The sequence below is a fragment of the Mercenaria mercenaria genome, chromosome 18, assembly GCF_021730395.1.
Source record: "Mercenaria mercenaria strain notata chromosome 18, MADL_Memer_1, whole genome shotgun sequence".
Classification (NCBI taxonomy): domain Eukaryota; kingdom Metazoa; phylum Mollusca; class Bivalvia; order Venerida; family Veneridae; genus Mercenaria; species Mercenaria mercenaria.
Window position 1 is genome coordinate 48,377,287 of NC_069378.1, and position 16,092 is coordinate 48,393,378.

The 16,092-nt window shown below is 34.7% G+C and overlaps 1 protein-coding gene across 2 annotated transcripts; it reads right to left on the minus strand.

The window, feature by feature from the left end:
- Positions 1-345: 345 nt before the first annotated feature.
- Positions 346-15,538, minus strand: LOC123539143 (uncharacterized). Of its 2 annotated transcripts, none has more exons than XM_053529967.1 (20): positions 15,411-15,538; positions 13,998-14,263; positions 13,623-13,739; positions 13,049-13,193; positions 12,250-12,425; positions 11,344-11,534; positions 10,065-10,326; positions 9,472-9,631; positions 8,662-8,703; positions 8,148-8,261; positions 7,549-7,754; positions 6,909-7,107; positions 5,949-6,137; positions 5,345-5,457; positions 4,692-4,920; positions 3,911-4,179; positions 3,303-3,396; positions 2,879-3,072; positions 2,374-2,536; positions 346-1,986 (listed from the first exon to the last, which is right to left on the minus strand). In XM_053529967.1, the coding sequence occupies exons 2-20, from the start codon at positions 14,229-14,231 to the stop codon at positions 1,283-1,285; spliced, it is 3,801 nt and encodes a 1,266-aa protein (XP_053385942.1). In that variant the 5' UTR covers positions 14,232-14,263; positions 15,411-15,538; the 3' UTR covers positions 346-1,282. The 2 variants fall into 2 exon arrangements, with proteins under 2 accessions (XP_053385942.1, XP_053385941.1); XM_053529966.1 differs by having other exon boundaries at positions 13,998-14,275; positions 15,411-15,535.
- Positions 15,539-16,092: the final 554 nt, after the last annotated feature.

Below are 16,092 nucleotides of genomic sequence, written 5' to 3' on the forward strand. Positions count from 1 at the left end.
TAGCTACCGGGTCCATACTCTTCTTTTTGAGCTGCACCATGAGAAAACCAACATAGTGCATTTGCGATCAGCATGGATCCAGACCAGCCTGCGCATCCGCGCAATCTGGCCAGGATCCATACTGTTCGCTAACGAGTTCTCTAATTGCAATAGGGTCTGAAAGCAAACAGTATAGATTCTGACCAGACTGCGCGGATGCGCAGTGGATCCATGCGCCATGGTCTCAAACGCACTATGTTGCTTTTCTCATGGTACAGCTCAAATTAAGAATTTCCATACCATAACACGTGCATGCTGCAGGGAAACGGGTTCCGTTCAAAAACACTTGCAAGCACTTTTTTTGTAAACATTTTATTTCAAGATAATAAATTTCTTATGGACTGCACAGGTTTGATAACAACTAAGCATGAATCATTTTCCAAACCTTAACAAAACAAATATCACTTTGTCATGAATGGCCTTCCTCATCAAAATGCTAGATATAAAATTGACTTTGAGTAAGCAGTAAAATACTGCCCGGAGGCTTAGCCATTCATTCTAAGCTGACATTTTAATCTACAGTCATTTTAATGAAAACTCGTTGCTGCCCTATCGCAATAGGCAGTAATCTTTAGTAAGAATTGTTTCCACTATTGTTACAAAAAGACCCGCTGCAACATAACTTTGTTGAAAGCAATATATTAATAGACAGATAAAATAATTAAGGATTCAATAGATATTTGACATTAGGAAATTCGAACATCTTCAAATCATACTAGGGAAAAAAAGAGACATGAAAATTGAAAGGGAAAGGTTTGAAAACTGGGACAATATTGAAATGCAGAAAACGAATAGAAAACGAAGCTATGTAGCAAAATTCTATGAAAATGGCGAGTTTTTAAAGGCCCTAGCGCTGAACGGTGAGAAGTATGGCCCTTCCTGCGAACCTTTCTCCGGAATTCATGGATACATCAATTAATTGACAATCGTTTCTTAATATAATTATACATCCTTTATATGCAGTTCGCGTTTCATGTAAAACAATTGATTCCACTCTTTCTGTGAATTGGTGATGTACAAATTCAAAACTTTAAATTTCCTCCTAAACGTTAAACAGAATGAATAAACTAAAAAAAAATAACTGCTGGCGTAGTATGTGATTTAGATGATATAAATATGCACTTTTTAAAATTATCAATGGAAGGATTTGAGCTTCTTAAAGTAAATGCTGTTTGTAGATTTTGAAGAGTCGTTTTTCAATGTTTCCAATACAGTTTAAAACTGAAACTAGCCTACTCCAGTATCAAGATTTTGCAAAGCGTAATTTTAATCTGTCTTCATACTTTGATACAAAATGCGTCACTTTGTCATAGTCTTCCTGGTTACCCGCCTCAATGTACCATTTACCTCGCGGAATCTGAAAACAAACTTTCTCATAATCGAGATCCACAAATCTATGCAAACATTTTTCTTCCTTGTCCAGATCTTCGATTTTAACGACATTAAACCTCATGTGAACAAATGACTTGTGACCAGGTTTTTGTGCATCTATTTGAAGAATTGTACGAACTAGTAGTTTTGTTACACCAAGATGACCGCATTTCATCGCAAAGTCTAAAGGTGTCCAACCGTACTTGTTCCTAGCAATGACTATGCGTTTAATTTCTTCCGGAAACCGATAAATCACGGCTTTCATCACAGCTGTGCGCCCGTTTGCAGCACATATGTGCAGAAAAGTATTTTCTAATTCGTCGACTGCTAATGGATCTACTCTCTTTGTCAAGAGCATCTGCATGATTTCCTCGCGCCCCCATCCAGCCGCAATAAGGAAGGGAGATAACCCTGATGTGTCTTTTGTGTTCACGTCAGCACCCTTCTGAAGTAGCAGTTTTACCGTCTCTACACGGTTCCAGTCACAAGCATGATGTAATGGCGACTGGTCGTTCAAATCACGGTCGTAAACACTAGCACCACTAGACAACAAGAGCGATACTGTCTTTGCATTTCCTAAACATAAATAAAGATTACATTAATATACGTCTAAAACTTTTAGATTTTCTTTTTCATAACAGCCTCAGACTGTTTCAGTGTTACATCCAATGTGCTTAAACATAAAACAACACAACCTTAACGTTTAGCAAGAAATAGATTAATAAAACTTGGATTTGGAAAATCGTAGTTTTTCCACTCAAAGTTTCACTTCTTAACATTCCGCTACAGAAATGAAAAATTTAGTCATAATCAGCAATTAAAGTCCTAATGATCATGAGTCTGCACATTTGCAGCAAGTCTGGCTTCTATATGATCTTAAACAACTGAAGTTGCTTTATGAAATGATGCACTACTGAGCTGAGGTTAAGTTTTACACATACAATAACAATTATACAAACTTGCCTGATTTCACAGCTTCACACAAAGCAGTTGTTTCACATCTTATAGAACTGACAGAGGCATCATGTTGCAACAACAGAGATACAATTTCTGAGCCCTCCAGTGTTGTGTGCCTCGATGCCCTGACGAGGGCTATATCCTTTTGTTCTTTGCTCCAAGGCCGTTTCTGAAAATAAAAGACGGACAGAAGATATGTACCAATACTGTATCCGGATGTTTTAATTATGTTGAATTCATGGACTTTTAAGTCAGCGGATTCAAAAACAAACTACGGTTTGAATATGATACAAACAGTAAAAAATCTAGTTTATCAATTTACGTAATTTGTATTTTTTAAAGAAAATATCAAAAGCATTGCACTACTTTCATCCTGGGGGAAAAACTGCCAGGTAAATTTAAATAATTAAATTCTCTCAAAGCTGAATAAGTTATTACTTATACACGTTTGACATCGTTTGTTGACGATTGAACGCAAAGTAAATTAGTGATGTATGTAGAAGTTGCCTACCCAAAGAACGTCAGATACAATATCTAATGACGTGAGGTATTCCTTCTCCGTCATCAATTCATCAGGTATATCTATTTTCGTGGCTACAAGCGCAGAATATATTGGGAAGTTTCCTCTTTTAACGGCAGCGCATAATGATGACCTCAGTTCGGAGAGACACCATTCCGGATTGACTGATCTCTTTACATGAAATCCTGAATCACAGAGGACATATATGTTATTACTGTTTGTACCATTGCTGTATGTAGGCATATTTCTGTTTAATAAATGACACTGTTTCAAATGTATAAACAAATACTAAATGATTTCACCAAGTACAAAAGTAGAAATTACAAACGCTGAATTTATGTTCCCCTTTATTTTTATAAATGTATGTTTATTTCTAAATCAAGTATTTGACTATATCAGCAACTGGAATATGTACCTAATTTCAGGATAGCTATTGCAAGCTCTACGTTTGGTTTAGCTTGGTCAATTGCACCATACAAAAACCCAACACGTCTGTGTGTGCCTTTCTCCTGAATAGAAATATTCAAATGGTCTATACTCGTAACAATGACTTTAAGATATCTCATGGCGAAATGAAAACTTTAAATAATCTTTTTTTTTTAATCATATTAAAATGGAAACCACATCCCATTTGTGAAAAATGTTTTTAAAAAGAATCTTAGTTGGTAGATTGTAGTCAAAACTACAGGGCGTTTCAAAACTGATTTTATTATAAAAACACTGTACTATACATTTCCTAAATTTTGAATACTTCAAATGAAACCAACAAAATTTAAAATTTGAAAATTATTGCAGAAATCACGACACGATTGTCAAGATATTCTAGCTTTTCAGTGGACTCGTAATGACATTCGGCAATTTCCGTCTGTTAACGTATTCTCTTAAAGCAATTCGGCATTCTTCGGAAGTAAATATAGTTCAACGCGCTCGTGGCTTTCCGTAGAAACCGGACAATGCCGAACTCATATACGAAGACTACGTATTTTGCCGATTGTCATTACGGGTTCACAACGTGGAACCTACCTTCACTGATTTGTCCACTTGCAATATAAAGTCTTCTTTCATGTCCTTTTTCTTGATGTGAGTGAAAAAGAAATTCAGAAACTGTGGATCTCTTAGTGCCCTGTGTTGAGCAATTTTGACCACGTTTCCGTAACTCATGTAATGGTCAAAGAGTTGAGCGAGAAGCCAGAAGTTATGTTTCTTTATTCTCATCATAAATATCTGATCCCGTGGGACTTCAATTGTCTCCCTAGTGGACACGTAGTCCATGATAAACTGTAGAGCACATGCTGAAAATATACATAATGATAATGGTTCTTTATAAAACGTTCAAGTCATCTGATAAGGGGTCACGAATAAAATGCTTGATAAAGTAACAAAGGTATCTAAAAACTAGAAAAATTACGATTTAGTAATGCTTATTGCATAAACTGTCCCTGAAATTGCAGGAACTGTAAAACCTTAAGACTTAGTACGATCATAAAATACTTTAAAAAATGTACATGTAAACCATATCGATACTAGTATCAATTCAGGCACAATATCATCCGTGTCAAAATGGCTCGTTAAATCTGGCCCGTAAATGGGCAATGCATGTTTAGGAGTGTTTAAGAATTAACGATAAAAACAAACAACATGTCTTTCAAGATGGATTTTCTATTTCCTGCTGCTTTATTTTAAAATCAAATTTACAGAAACAACTACCAGTGGTCCGGCCAAGCATGTAACACATTTGGACAGAATATCAAATATATGTTACCTACGAAAGATGAATATATAATAAAAATTGTGCTCTATTTACTTTCAAGAACGTATTGTGGATGTCTTTCGACAAATGTAGACATCATTATCTCCATAATGCTTTCGTGGACGAATGTATAACATTTTATATCATCGTAGTAGTACACATAGGGCCTGAGAGATCTGGACAATGCCATGAGGCAAAACGTCGGTAGCTGATCTGTCACTGGTACTTCACACACTCCAGCAAGGTCTACCAGTTCCTTCTTGAACTGGCCATCTGTGAACATCTGTATTTAGTACAAATGACAATTCAAATTATAATATGTTTTTGCAAAGGTTAATAATGGTAATATCAGTTGGTATTTCACCACGAAAATACTTTTTAACAAAAACTGACAAATATCCTCTACACATTAACGCACTCTGGACAAGGTAGTTATAACCACATGACTTTGCGCTTTCAAATACGTTTCTAACTCGGGTAAAGATCAAAAGAAACATGAGCCGTATCGGATGTCTATAAGTACCCGTCTTTGGAGCAATTCCTCTTGTTTGAAGTTGATTGATGACTTGCCGATATTATGAGCCAGCTGTCTGGTTAATCTGATTACCTATTCTACTAAAATGTGAACGTAGTATGCCCTTTAACAGATCCCTGACATAGTACCACTAAATGAATAATCTCAAAATTTTCAAAACAGTTATTAGTACCTCAAGTTTCCTTGAGAACAGAACAGCACCTGGTTGAAACATCATAACGACAAGTGTAAGGTACCCGTACATATCCTTTTGATACAAGTCATCTAGATAGTGTTGAAGTATCTCTGCAGGCAGAAAGTTCATTTATTTATAGTTTTTGTAATCTAGATTGTACTTTAATATCTCAGCAGCTATTTATAGTTTCAGGAATGTATTTAATTGCAGATCAGATTGCATTATCTAAGAAAGTCTATTTATTTATAGTTTTTGGCAGTTGTTTATTTATATGCAGATACATGAAATGTATGCAATAACGGAATTAATCACAATTTCGTTTCGATCCTTTGGGATTAAAACAGGCCCTTTCTAAAAGAGTAATTCTGTTTAAGCTTGGTGAAAACATTTTACTTTACAGAGGGTTTATGTTGTTTTTACATGTAAGTATGTTGCTCATACATGTATGTTTCCGCGTTTGACACGAGAAAGAAGCCAACATCTGCTATCCCATCTAACAGCCCTACCCGTACAAAACAAACACAACAGTTTGTATGAAATAAATCATGTAAAAAACTGAGTTACTGTAATAATCCAGGAATGTGTATTGAACTTCACTTACCAATAGGTCGCTCGAAAAACTGAGAGCCTAAATCTAAGAAAACATCTTGGCTGATGAACACTGAGCAACTTTCAGGGAAACCTAACTTGGAAATAGGTAATTTTGCACTTTTGTCAACCTCTGTCCTTATTTTGTGGTCCGCCACAATATGTTTTGATAATATTGCGCGCTTTTCCGCAAATGTAAGTTCTGGAATAAAACATGTTTAATATAATGTACACCATTGTCGCACAGAAAGATATAAACATCGTCAATTCCTTAAGGTGTTCTGCAGCCGAATATTATTAAATTTTGCTGAAAAGTTGGAATTTGTTTTACATTGTATTCTCGTTTAGGGCAAAACCCATTATTTTAACTGGGGACCATACGCCACTTTTCATGGAATTACACGCTAGTGTGTCATTGAAGTTTCCATGTGCACCGCCGTATGAAAACATCTGAGAATGTCTCTAAATTGTATGTACTTGTAGCGTGTATAAAAGTTGAGTTCTGTTCAACCTCGGGGCTAGAGAGCGTGGACAGTAGCATCCAGTTCTACTACCGTCCATGAACAGGCTCAAACAAACCGAGCCTGCAGAGGTTTCGTGTTTGTCGTGTTGAGCGACCTGTGGAGTTTCCACATTTTCTATTATATTAGTATGCAGGTAACGTGGATAATTTTGCCACGTTTACTCATTATTAAACTGGCATACCCTTTAGTCTGTTCAAACATTTTTTTATCAAATTGTAACGCTGAACGCTTTCATTTTAATGGTTTAAATGGCTTTAACACGTTTGATGCATTGCATATCAATTAAAAATTATGGCGTTATAAATTAAATTATATGGTTATGCCAGTGGATGTCTTTAACATTTTCAAATACGGTAGATATTTCTTAGCTTTTGGTGAAAAAAGTGCATTTCTAATGCGAATAATTATATGACGACATGATGTGAACTGAGACTTTATTGCTAACAAACCTTTGGAGCTACACTCCACAACATTGTCGTTTGCGAACAGTTTGTGTTCAGATAACTTCGGCCAGCACTGGTCAAATACATGTTTCCGCATAGTGATAATCACTTTTGCGCATGCGCGTTCCTTTTTATTCGCTGAGCATATCTCACAAATTCTCGGTGTACCAGATTTACTTATTCTGCCCGCACATCCACGGTACATCTGAAAATATTCACGCAAAAGTCTGTTGAGATCAAGCTAGAACTCTTCATTCTTCTTAACCTATTTCTTTATCAAATTTTAAACCTATTTAAAATGCCTTTCGCGACAAAACTTAATAAGAAATCATGCGGTTTTTTTTCTCTTAAAAAGAGCCATTTACGAGAATTTAATGGCATAGAGACTGTCTTTTAAAGGATTCTAACAGATGATGCCGGTCAAAAACTTGATTTATTGTAAAATGTTCATTCTTAGTTAACTGTTTCTTTGGTTTTTCATTTTGTGGCAAAATCCAGATCATGGTATTCTGTATTCTTTGCATCTCAGCCAGTTATAGCTTAATCCTCTCTTTACATACTCTACTTTATCAGGCATCTGGTATTTTCAACCCTCTAAACTCCAAACTCGTTTCTGGCGAGATAGAAATATCAGTTACAGACTCACCTCGTCAAAGTAACCCTCCCAATCAGTCAGCTGTTTTTCTTCAAAATGCATGCTGCCCAGTAAATCATCAAATAGTATTGCACCCACAGAATGTTTGTTGATATATTTCCACTGTTCTGTTGAAGACATGACTAACACCTCATCTTCTTCATATAAAGCCGCCATCAAGGCTAAGGCTGTCGTGGTTTTCCCTTCTCCTGTATTGCCTGATAGACAAATCATATGAATTGATGCATTTAGTCGTGACATATCTAATCACTAATAATTATGATGATTGCAATAATGATAATGACGATGGTGATGAGGAAGTTATTGTTGGTTTGTTGATTATGGAGATGAGGCGGAGCAGAAGGAACAGGAGGGGTAGGAAGATGGGAGGAATGATGATGATCATGATGATCATGATGATATCGAAGATTAGTAAAACGTTGTAGACATTTGGTAATGTTAAAGTACGATAGATGAAAACAAAAACCGTACAAGTTTTAATGTTCACGTATAGCATTTTTCAGGCAACGTGTAAAAACACGTACTGTTCTTATAACCATGAATTTACATTTGGTAAGTGAAATATATGCAAACAGTGTTCAAACAAGGACCTTTGATTACTACAACTCCTTTTTTCAGCAACTTTTTCTTCGCCTGCTGGTAGATATTTGTCTTTACAAATACTTTTGCTCTGTTAAATCGTTTCAGAAACCGCCTTGTCATTTCTGAAAATGATAAAAAAAGTAGTGATCACTAAGGAAATGGTCCTTCCTCACATTCGAGAAAAATCAATGACTTACTTAGATTTCTAAGATTTGTTGATGCTTTGATAATGTGTGTATCAGATTGTATTCATGTTTCAATATATTGGCACGTATGAAGACAAAGCTGTTAAAAGCGAACTTCAAAATATGAATCATTTTAAAGTACAGCATCCTTAATATCCGTCTAAAGACAAGGAATCTGCATTTGAAAAAAAACTTACTTATTCGAAAACCTTTCGATCCAATCATCACCAGGCTGCTTTTCAGTTTGACATTCTATGGCGCTTACTCTCTTGGTTTGGTGTTACTCTCTACTTCCCTATTCCAAAACAGTATGTCTATAAAATTGTATTTAACTAACCTTTACATTCTTTCACTGTTTTCCAGTCTTGCTTAGCAGGGGCTGTAAATAATATGATATAAGCAACATAAATTGTTTATAAGGTAAGCACATATACAAATAGTCGGTCCATATATTTGTGTTGTATGACCGGTCTATATTCAACCCAAACTGAAAATAAAACTGTGAAAATCTATTTTTTCATCTGAATTTGTATAATAATTTAAAACATCTATTGAATGGTTTGCCGTCTGACCTGGTGCTGTAGTTCTGACTACCGGTTAACAAGCCATACAATGTGTATAATAACATATAATCAGAGGAGCAATAGCATCTTGGTTATGTAAAACTATATAATTATTATAATATCTTACAACAGAAATATGTCCGAGTGTGTTAAAGCAAAGACAATACAAATATCATCATAACCATCACAAGCAACCATGGCAAAGTCATTATGAAGCATGCTAGGCGTTTCTACACAGGAATTACGCAGATAGCTGTTTTTTTTATTACAATTATGACAATTGTCATTTGTTGACAATTTTCAACAAAAAGATACATTCTACATTGTGTTTTGTTAGGAAAAGCTCAAATGTGTGAAAAAGGACTTTTGGTTAACGATGTACTACACAAATTCTGTATTGTTACATGACACTTTAAGAGAGGTTGTCATATTATAATGTACCGAAAGACGTATCATCGTTTTCTCCCTGAATTTCTCAGGTAAATCACTTCAAGTTTAAGCTGTTTAAAGTCGTAGTCAAATGTACATCGTCTGAGCATTCACTATAGTACTGTGTTTTGTTTTAATAAAAGTGCTATATATACCAATTTTCTCAATGTATCGGTCTTTCGTTTCTTCAGCCCATTTCTTCAGTAGGTCTAAGTTTTCTTCTCTGTCTGTTACTTTAACTGTAATAGTCTTCATTTCATTGACCAGTTCAAACATCTCCGCCGATCTTTTCTCGCTGCTTAACCTAGCTGTTACCTGCATAAGATATAACGAGGAACATAATACAAAGCTGTAGCGATACAGCGATTGCTTTTTGTCATGAAGATGCATCCAAATAACAAACAAAAATGCATCTTGGAACCTAGTTAAAATGTTCGAGTTTATACATGATCATAGACCTTAAGTTTGGTATCGTGCGAGATGTCTCTTTCAAAACTTGGTGATAGACAAAATCCGTAATACATAGTATATATCCATATAAGTAAGCCTCGCAACATCCCATGTGTATATGTTTACATGGCAGAGGTATTTATTTCAAAGGATTCTTATGACATATATTAATCAATGTCAGTCTAGATTTGAGTTTAAAAAGCCTTTACGGTATGGTAAAACCATACCTTGCGTTTATTTTATCAACAAGGCAATTTATGTATCATCTGAAATCAAATTGAACCTAAATATGTATTACCGTTTTGAATTCTTCTATCTTTCGTTCATATTCCTCGTCGTGCAGAGCATAGTTCGTCGCATTTAACAAACCATTTCTCAAGTCGCGAATTCTAGTGATATCAGCAGCAATGCTAAGGTCATTGTTGGCTGGTTTCCATTTCCAAACAAGGTCAGTCTGTTTCTTAAAGTGACAGACATGACGAAGGAACCAGAATATCAAAGCAGGATCCAGATCTTCAAGTTTTACCTCGTAGCTTTCGTCATCAAAAAGGACTCTCCACCTACAAAACAAAATTCGATCCTTCTATGTACGTTTTAGTGTGTTTATATAAACCTTGCAATGATGCATTACTCACCAACAAGAATTATAACATATTCTGTTAATTTCATTATTTTGTTGTTTGAAATAACATATACTAGTACTTGTAAATGAAATTTTCGACCGTTCCAAAGTACAAAGTGTTTTTGCGAAAGTGAGTGTAAATAAAAGGGAGTGTGGATGACATTGAACTCTAGAATGACTTTTCAATAACCCGCCCGCTCAGCTCAATAGGGACAGCGCAGATAAACGGATCGTGAGGTCGGTAGTTCGATCCCCGGGCGGGGCGTATGTGTGTGACGATTTAATAAGAGACATTGTGTCTGATATCATTCGTCTTCCACCTCTAATCCAAATGGGGAAGTTGGCAGTTACTTGCGGAGAATAAGTTTGTACTGGTACAGAATTCAGGTTAACTACCCGTCGTTACATAACAGTTACTGAAATACTGTTGCAAAAACGGCGTTAAACCCAAAACAAACTAACACTTTTCAATATGTGATTTGGTAAATCATACAGATTAAATATGCTTTTAGTGTTTGTTTATGTCTCAGAATTTGTTTGAATAAATTGAAAATAGGTTTGTCCTGTTGATACCTTATAATTTGTAGAACGGAAATAAAACTTCAAAAACTATCACTGCTTACATCAGCTGTGACCAGAATTTTGCTGAGATAGTACGAGTGAAAATGGAAATCAAGAAAAAAGGATATTCTTTAAATATACTGGAATGTTTTATTGAATCTGTTATTCTTGATGACCTCATTTTACGACTCTACATATATTTGGACAGCTATATCATCTGTTTTTTGTTGTTTTTTTTACATTTGAATTTAAAGCCTTATAGAGCTTTCATTATGCTTTCTTGTGGTATAATTATACTGTAGAACCTCTCTTAACTGATCGATCTAGAGACCAAGACCTTGTCCGGTTTAGACGAGTGTCCAGTTTGTATAGGAGTTATAGTTGTACACTGTACCTGTTTTGGAGAAGTTTTTGTGTGGATGCGAAGCTGATAAGCCTGCGTTTATAGTACTGTAGAAACTGTCTCAGGTCTTTAGGCGGGTATATGCGGTCCATGTAGGTTCTCAACACATATCGTAGAAGCATGGTACCGAGAATGACGATCATTTTACTCATCCGAATGAAGTTCGCCTCACTCTTAAGCAGCTATAATATATATATATTGATAATTTAAAAAATCAATAAAATATTCTCCATAAATAATTATGTTAATGAAACAACTTTTTAGATTGGTTGATTCTTTAGAGGGCAGATCTACGAATCGACTGGTCGTGAGTTCGATCCACGGGAGAGGCGTATGTTCTCCGTAACGATTTCATAAAATACATTTTGTCTGAAATCATTCGTCCTCCACGTCTGATTCATCTAGGGAGGTTGGAAGTTACTTGTGGAGAACAGGTTTGTACTAGTACAGAATCCAGGAACACTGGTTTGGTTAACTGTCAGCCTTTACATAACTGAAATACTGTTGAAAAATGGCGTTAAACCCAAAACAAAAATGTCTGTTCCATTTGTCAGAACTGCAGAGGATATTTAAATAGACAATATAATTTCCGTGCCTAAAAGGTATATTCAATCTGTATACCACGGTATCAAATCAGTTAAAAAAGTGAGATCAGCGTCTACAAATATAGATTATTGTTTGGCCCCTTGTACAAATTTCCTGTTAAAAGTTTGTGTCATTGACTGGTCCAAATTCAACAAATTTTGCTGGTCTTAAGTCAAAACTTGAAGAAAAAAATAACTAAAAAATTCTCATTTATGATGTTATGTTATAGAACAATTTCGGGCCCCGTTCAATAGTCTTGACTATTGACCGGCAAGCTTTTCAATAAATGAATATATATTAATATATATCTACAGCAAACTTAGGTGGTCTTGTGTAAACTTTTGTCAGTCGTATCCTGTTATGTAGTATATATCTGTATTCAAAGTAATGTTTAGGCGGCGAGTTTGATATACGCTTTTTAGCCGGACGTTTCCGCTTAGTGAACCGGCGAGGTGTGATGTCTGGTAGTGCGACAACATCTTCTTTGTCTGAAATATACATAGTTTTTATCAATTTTGACCATATGTTATTAAACTCCCGCTCCTCCAACCCCATGCCATTTATTTAAAATGCGATACTGTGACAGCATAAATACTCGTAGGCGACTGATTCTGTGGCTTCTGTGATTGTGTGAAGCTATAAAATCATTTCATTCTCAAAGATTGAAATCCTCGTATTTATATTCTTTTGGCATAAACCACGAAATTCCTATTGAACAAAATTCTGAATATGCTTTGAACTGAACACAATTATTTCTAGAGCATTGTTATGTAGTAAAACATTCCGTGATAAAAACTTCTGACATACTGATGTCTTGGGCCATCTTTCCTACCTGCGGGACGATTAATGGGAAATTGTCGGTATTCAAATCACTATTTAATATCTGATGTGTTGTAGAACCAGTAAGCTCTTTCATAAAACACTTGCTTTTTATGCCGGCTACGGTTAAATTGAATTCTGATCATAACAGAAATGAAACTTGGTACTTTTTCAACGTTAACCCTTTAACCAAATCAGTTTCATTTTATCTAGAGTTAATTCTAGACTTTAGTAAGTTTAATTATATACCAGCCATCCAACCAACCAGCAAACTGACTTTAGAATGTGTTACCTTTTGAACGGGCAACCTGAGAACGTTGCGAGGATAAAACACTGTCGTCCCAGCCGGTTGTATACTCCGGTGTCTTTCTGTTGTCCTCAAACTCTACGTCGTTAAGTATTGCAGAAATTGACAATGTCGGAGTGACTCCTGATGGCTGGAAATTTCGAAAGACATGAAATGGATTTAAATGATATTAATTTAACAAAAAAGAGTGTAACAGAAAGCGGTGAAAAAAACATTATGGTCAATATTTCAGAAAGTAATGACAGAGTAGAATTATGTATTGTTGCAAATACATTTGCAAATTGTTATAATTATAAAATGCCACTTGAGGCAAGTATTAGGGATTAAATTTATTATATAAAATGTAACTTGCGGAGGTGGGACAAGTACTGGGTATTAAATTACTAGATTATTAAAATGATTAAAACACACCGGTTCTGTAACGAATGACATATAAAACTATATCAACATTCACATTTCCTTATGTATTCCAACTGTCATTCAGAATATATTACCATCAAGAAATGCAATGATATATAGGATCTATAAATTCTTGTTCTTGATAAAAAAAGGAATGAACCTGGTTAATTTGGTGTGTTTGTTCGTGTCTTGCAGTGTCCATGGTATCTGAACCAGGACTTTTGTCTTTCTTGCTCCCCACAGATCCACTGAGACGTCTGTTTCCTGCTGGTTGAACCTTATTTTACAATAGAAATGTTAGTTCCTTTAAAGATAGGAAACAGGTTTTGTCGAAAATTGCGCTTAGAATTAAAATCAGACGTTCCTTAAGCAGAAAAGGGTGTAGGATGAAAAAGACTTAAAGTACAATAAGTAAATATAAGTCTTTTATCATAGTGGCATGTGCATAATACATTACATTAGATGCAGTAAAATAGTATATACAATATAGCACCTGGTTCTTTTGGACCTGTAAGGGTGATTTAAATTAACATACCACTTCTGGAAGTGTAAGGGTCGTCTCTCCGTGCTCTTTATTCAACTCGAGTAACTCGCTCTTGTCAGGCTGTTCATTTTCTTCACGATGACCGTTGTGGATATTTTGCAATTCTCCAACTGTTTGTTTTGGTTCTCCGTCACCATGTTGTTGGTCTGTTCCTGTAATTACTTCAGCTGGGGTCTGGGTTCTCCCTGTATTTAAGTCCGTAGGCTGTACGTCTGTGTCTGCCATTTCTGAACCGGCTGAATATGAAGACAACTATCCTATTCGGAAAACTACAAAAAATAAAGGAATATGGATTTTTATTCTAAGTTCCACTCTGTCTGCTTGGTGCCCTTACATATTTAAAGGTAGTAAAATTTTTGAAGTGGAATTAAAATTGAGAAAGTTATGATCGAAACTTCAAAATTTGATCAAAATGACAGTCATTCTGTTTGAAAGGCAATGTAAGACAAACTTGCGGATTCAGTTTCTTTATATATATTTGAAATGTATTTCTTAATTCTAAAAAAACTGACCTACTTTGTCCAATTAATACGTCACAAAATAACGCATTGCATCTTAAACTTATTAAAAAAACTATTACAGTAATTCATTTATCTGCTAAATAAATAATTTGCCAGTTAAGTGTGTAAATGACATCATAAACTTGAAAATGGCTGCCTCTATGGTTGGTAATTTTCTTAAACTTTAAAATGCAGCATCCTTATCAACAGTGACCCAAACTTCGTTTTTTTTTAAATTTCTTAAAAAGCTTAAATGCTAACCTTACTCTAAACGGTCGGGGCTATCTATTTGCAGTTATATATTTTCAAAACTAATCACGCTGAGAAAATGGACTTGAATTTTAGACTAGTACATACACTCTTTTTATTTACTCTTTCTTTTTTTCACAGAATCATGCATCTTCCGAAAAATAACACCCACTATATAAAAAAAGTTACGATTTTTTATATAGATTGGGTCATTTTTTCGGCATATATATGGTTCTTTTTTTATTTTCTGACTAAATATCAAGTTTCTGTGACAGAATTCAGTTCAAAGTGGCATTAGGCGACATTTTCTTATAACTATAATTACTCTCTATATCTTTGATCTCTTTAAAGAAAGAGTGTGATTGAATCGATTTACCAAGAACGCTATTTTGTAATTTAAATCATTAATGGACACATTTTCTTTCACAGTCGTTGACGCCAGTTACGGTTTTGCAGTTACATGATCATTTTTCTATACGTTGTTGTTGTTGTTGTTTTTTAAATAGAACTTCTGTATATATTATAATACGGAATCTTCGGGAAAAATGAAACAAAAAAAAAAAAACAAAAAATGGCGTCTTCATTACTCTCAATTAACTTCTTGGCTGGGTATTTTAAAGTTGTGGAACACAGAAATATAAAAAAAGGCGCTTACTTTCAGTATTTTAATCCAATTATTCCATAATTTTCAGAACATATGTTAGGAGGCCTCTAAGGTGTAACATAAACAAATAAAGAAGTTCATTCGGCGAGGTCGGTGTAAAACAGTCAACTACGTTCCAGCTATTGCTTTCTTTTTCTTTTCTTTTTACTTCTGTGTGCAAATTATTTTGACTTTTGAACTTAAGCTATTGATCTTCTCATATCAATTTCAAAGCGAACTGCACCGATCCGTACACTGAAATTCTATATCTTAATCATGACAAACTTTAAAACATTTTTTAAAACCTTGATATATTTAAAACCAAACCGCCTCAATAACTTTTTGATTTAATTGCTACAGTTATAAATTAAAATCCATGCACGTACATTAAAATAATGCATCTATATGTTTAACGAAAAGTGTTTGTAGTGAAATTTAAATGTAAAAACTATAAAGATCTGCATATCATTCTATAACATGTTATTCTTCTAAACTATATAACATTTTGACACAGACAAATTAAGGTGATAATTTTTGTGAGAAATGAAACAAAAACAAAGTTACGTAACTATACATGTACACCTTTGTATTCTCCTATTCTTGTTTATGATTTTCATATTGATTGGCAAAGTGGCTCAAATTGAAACTTACATTTAAAAATATAAGAATTTGTTTATGCTGTAGGCCCTGGAGT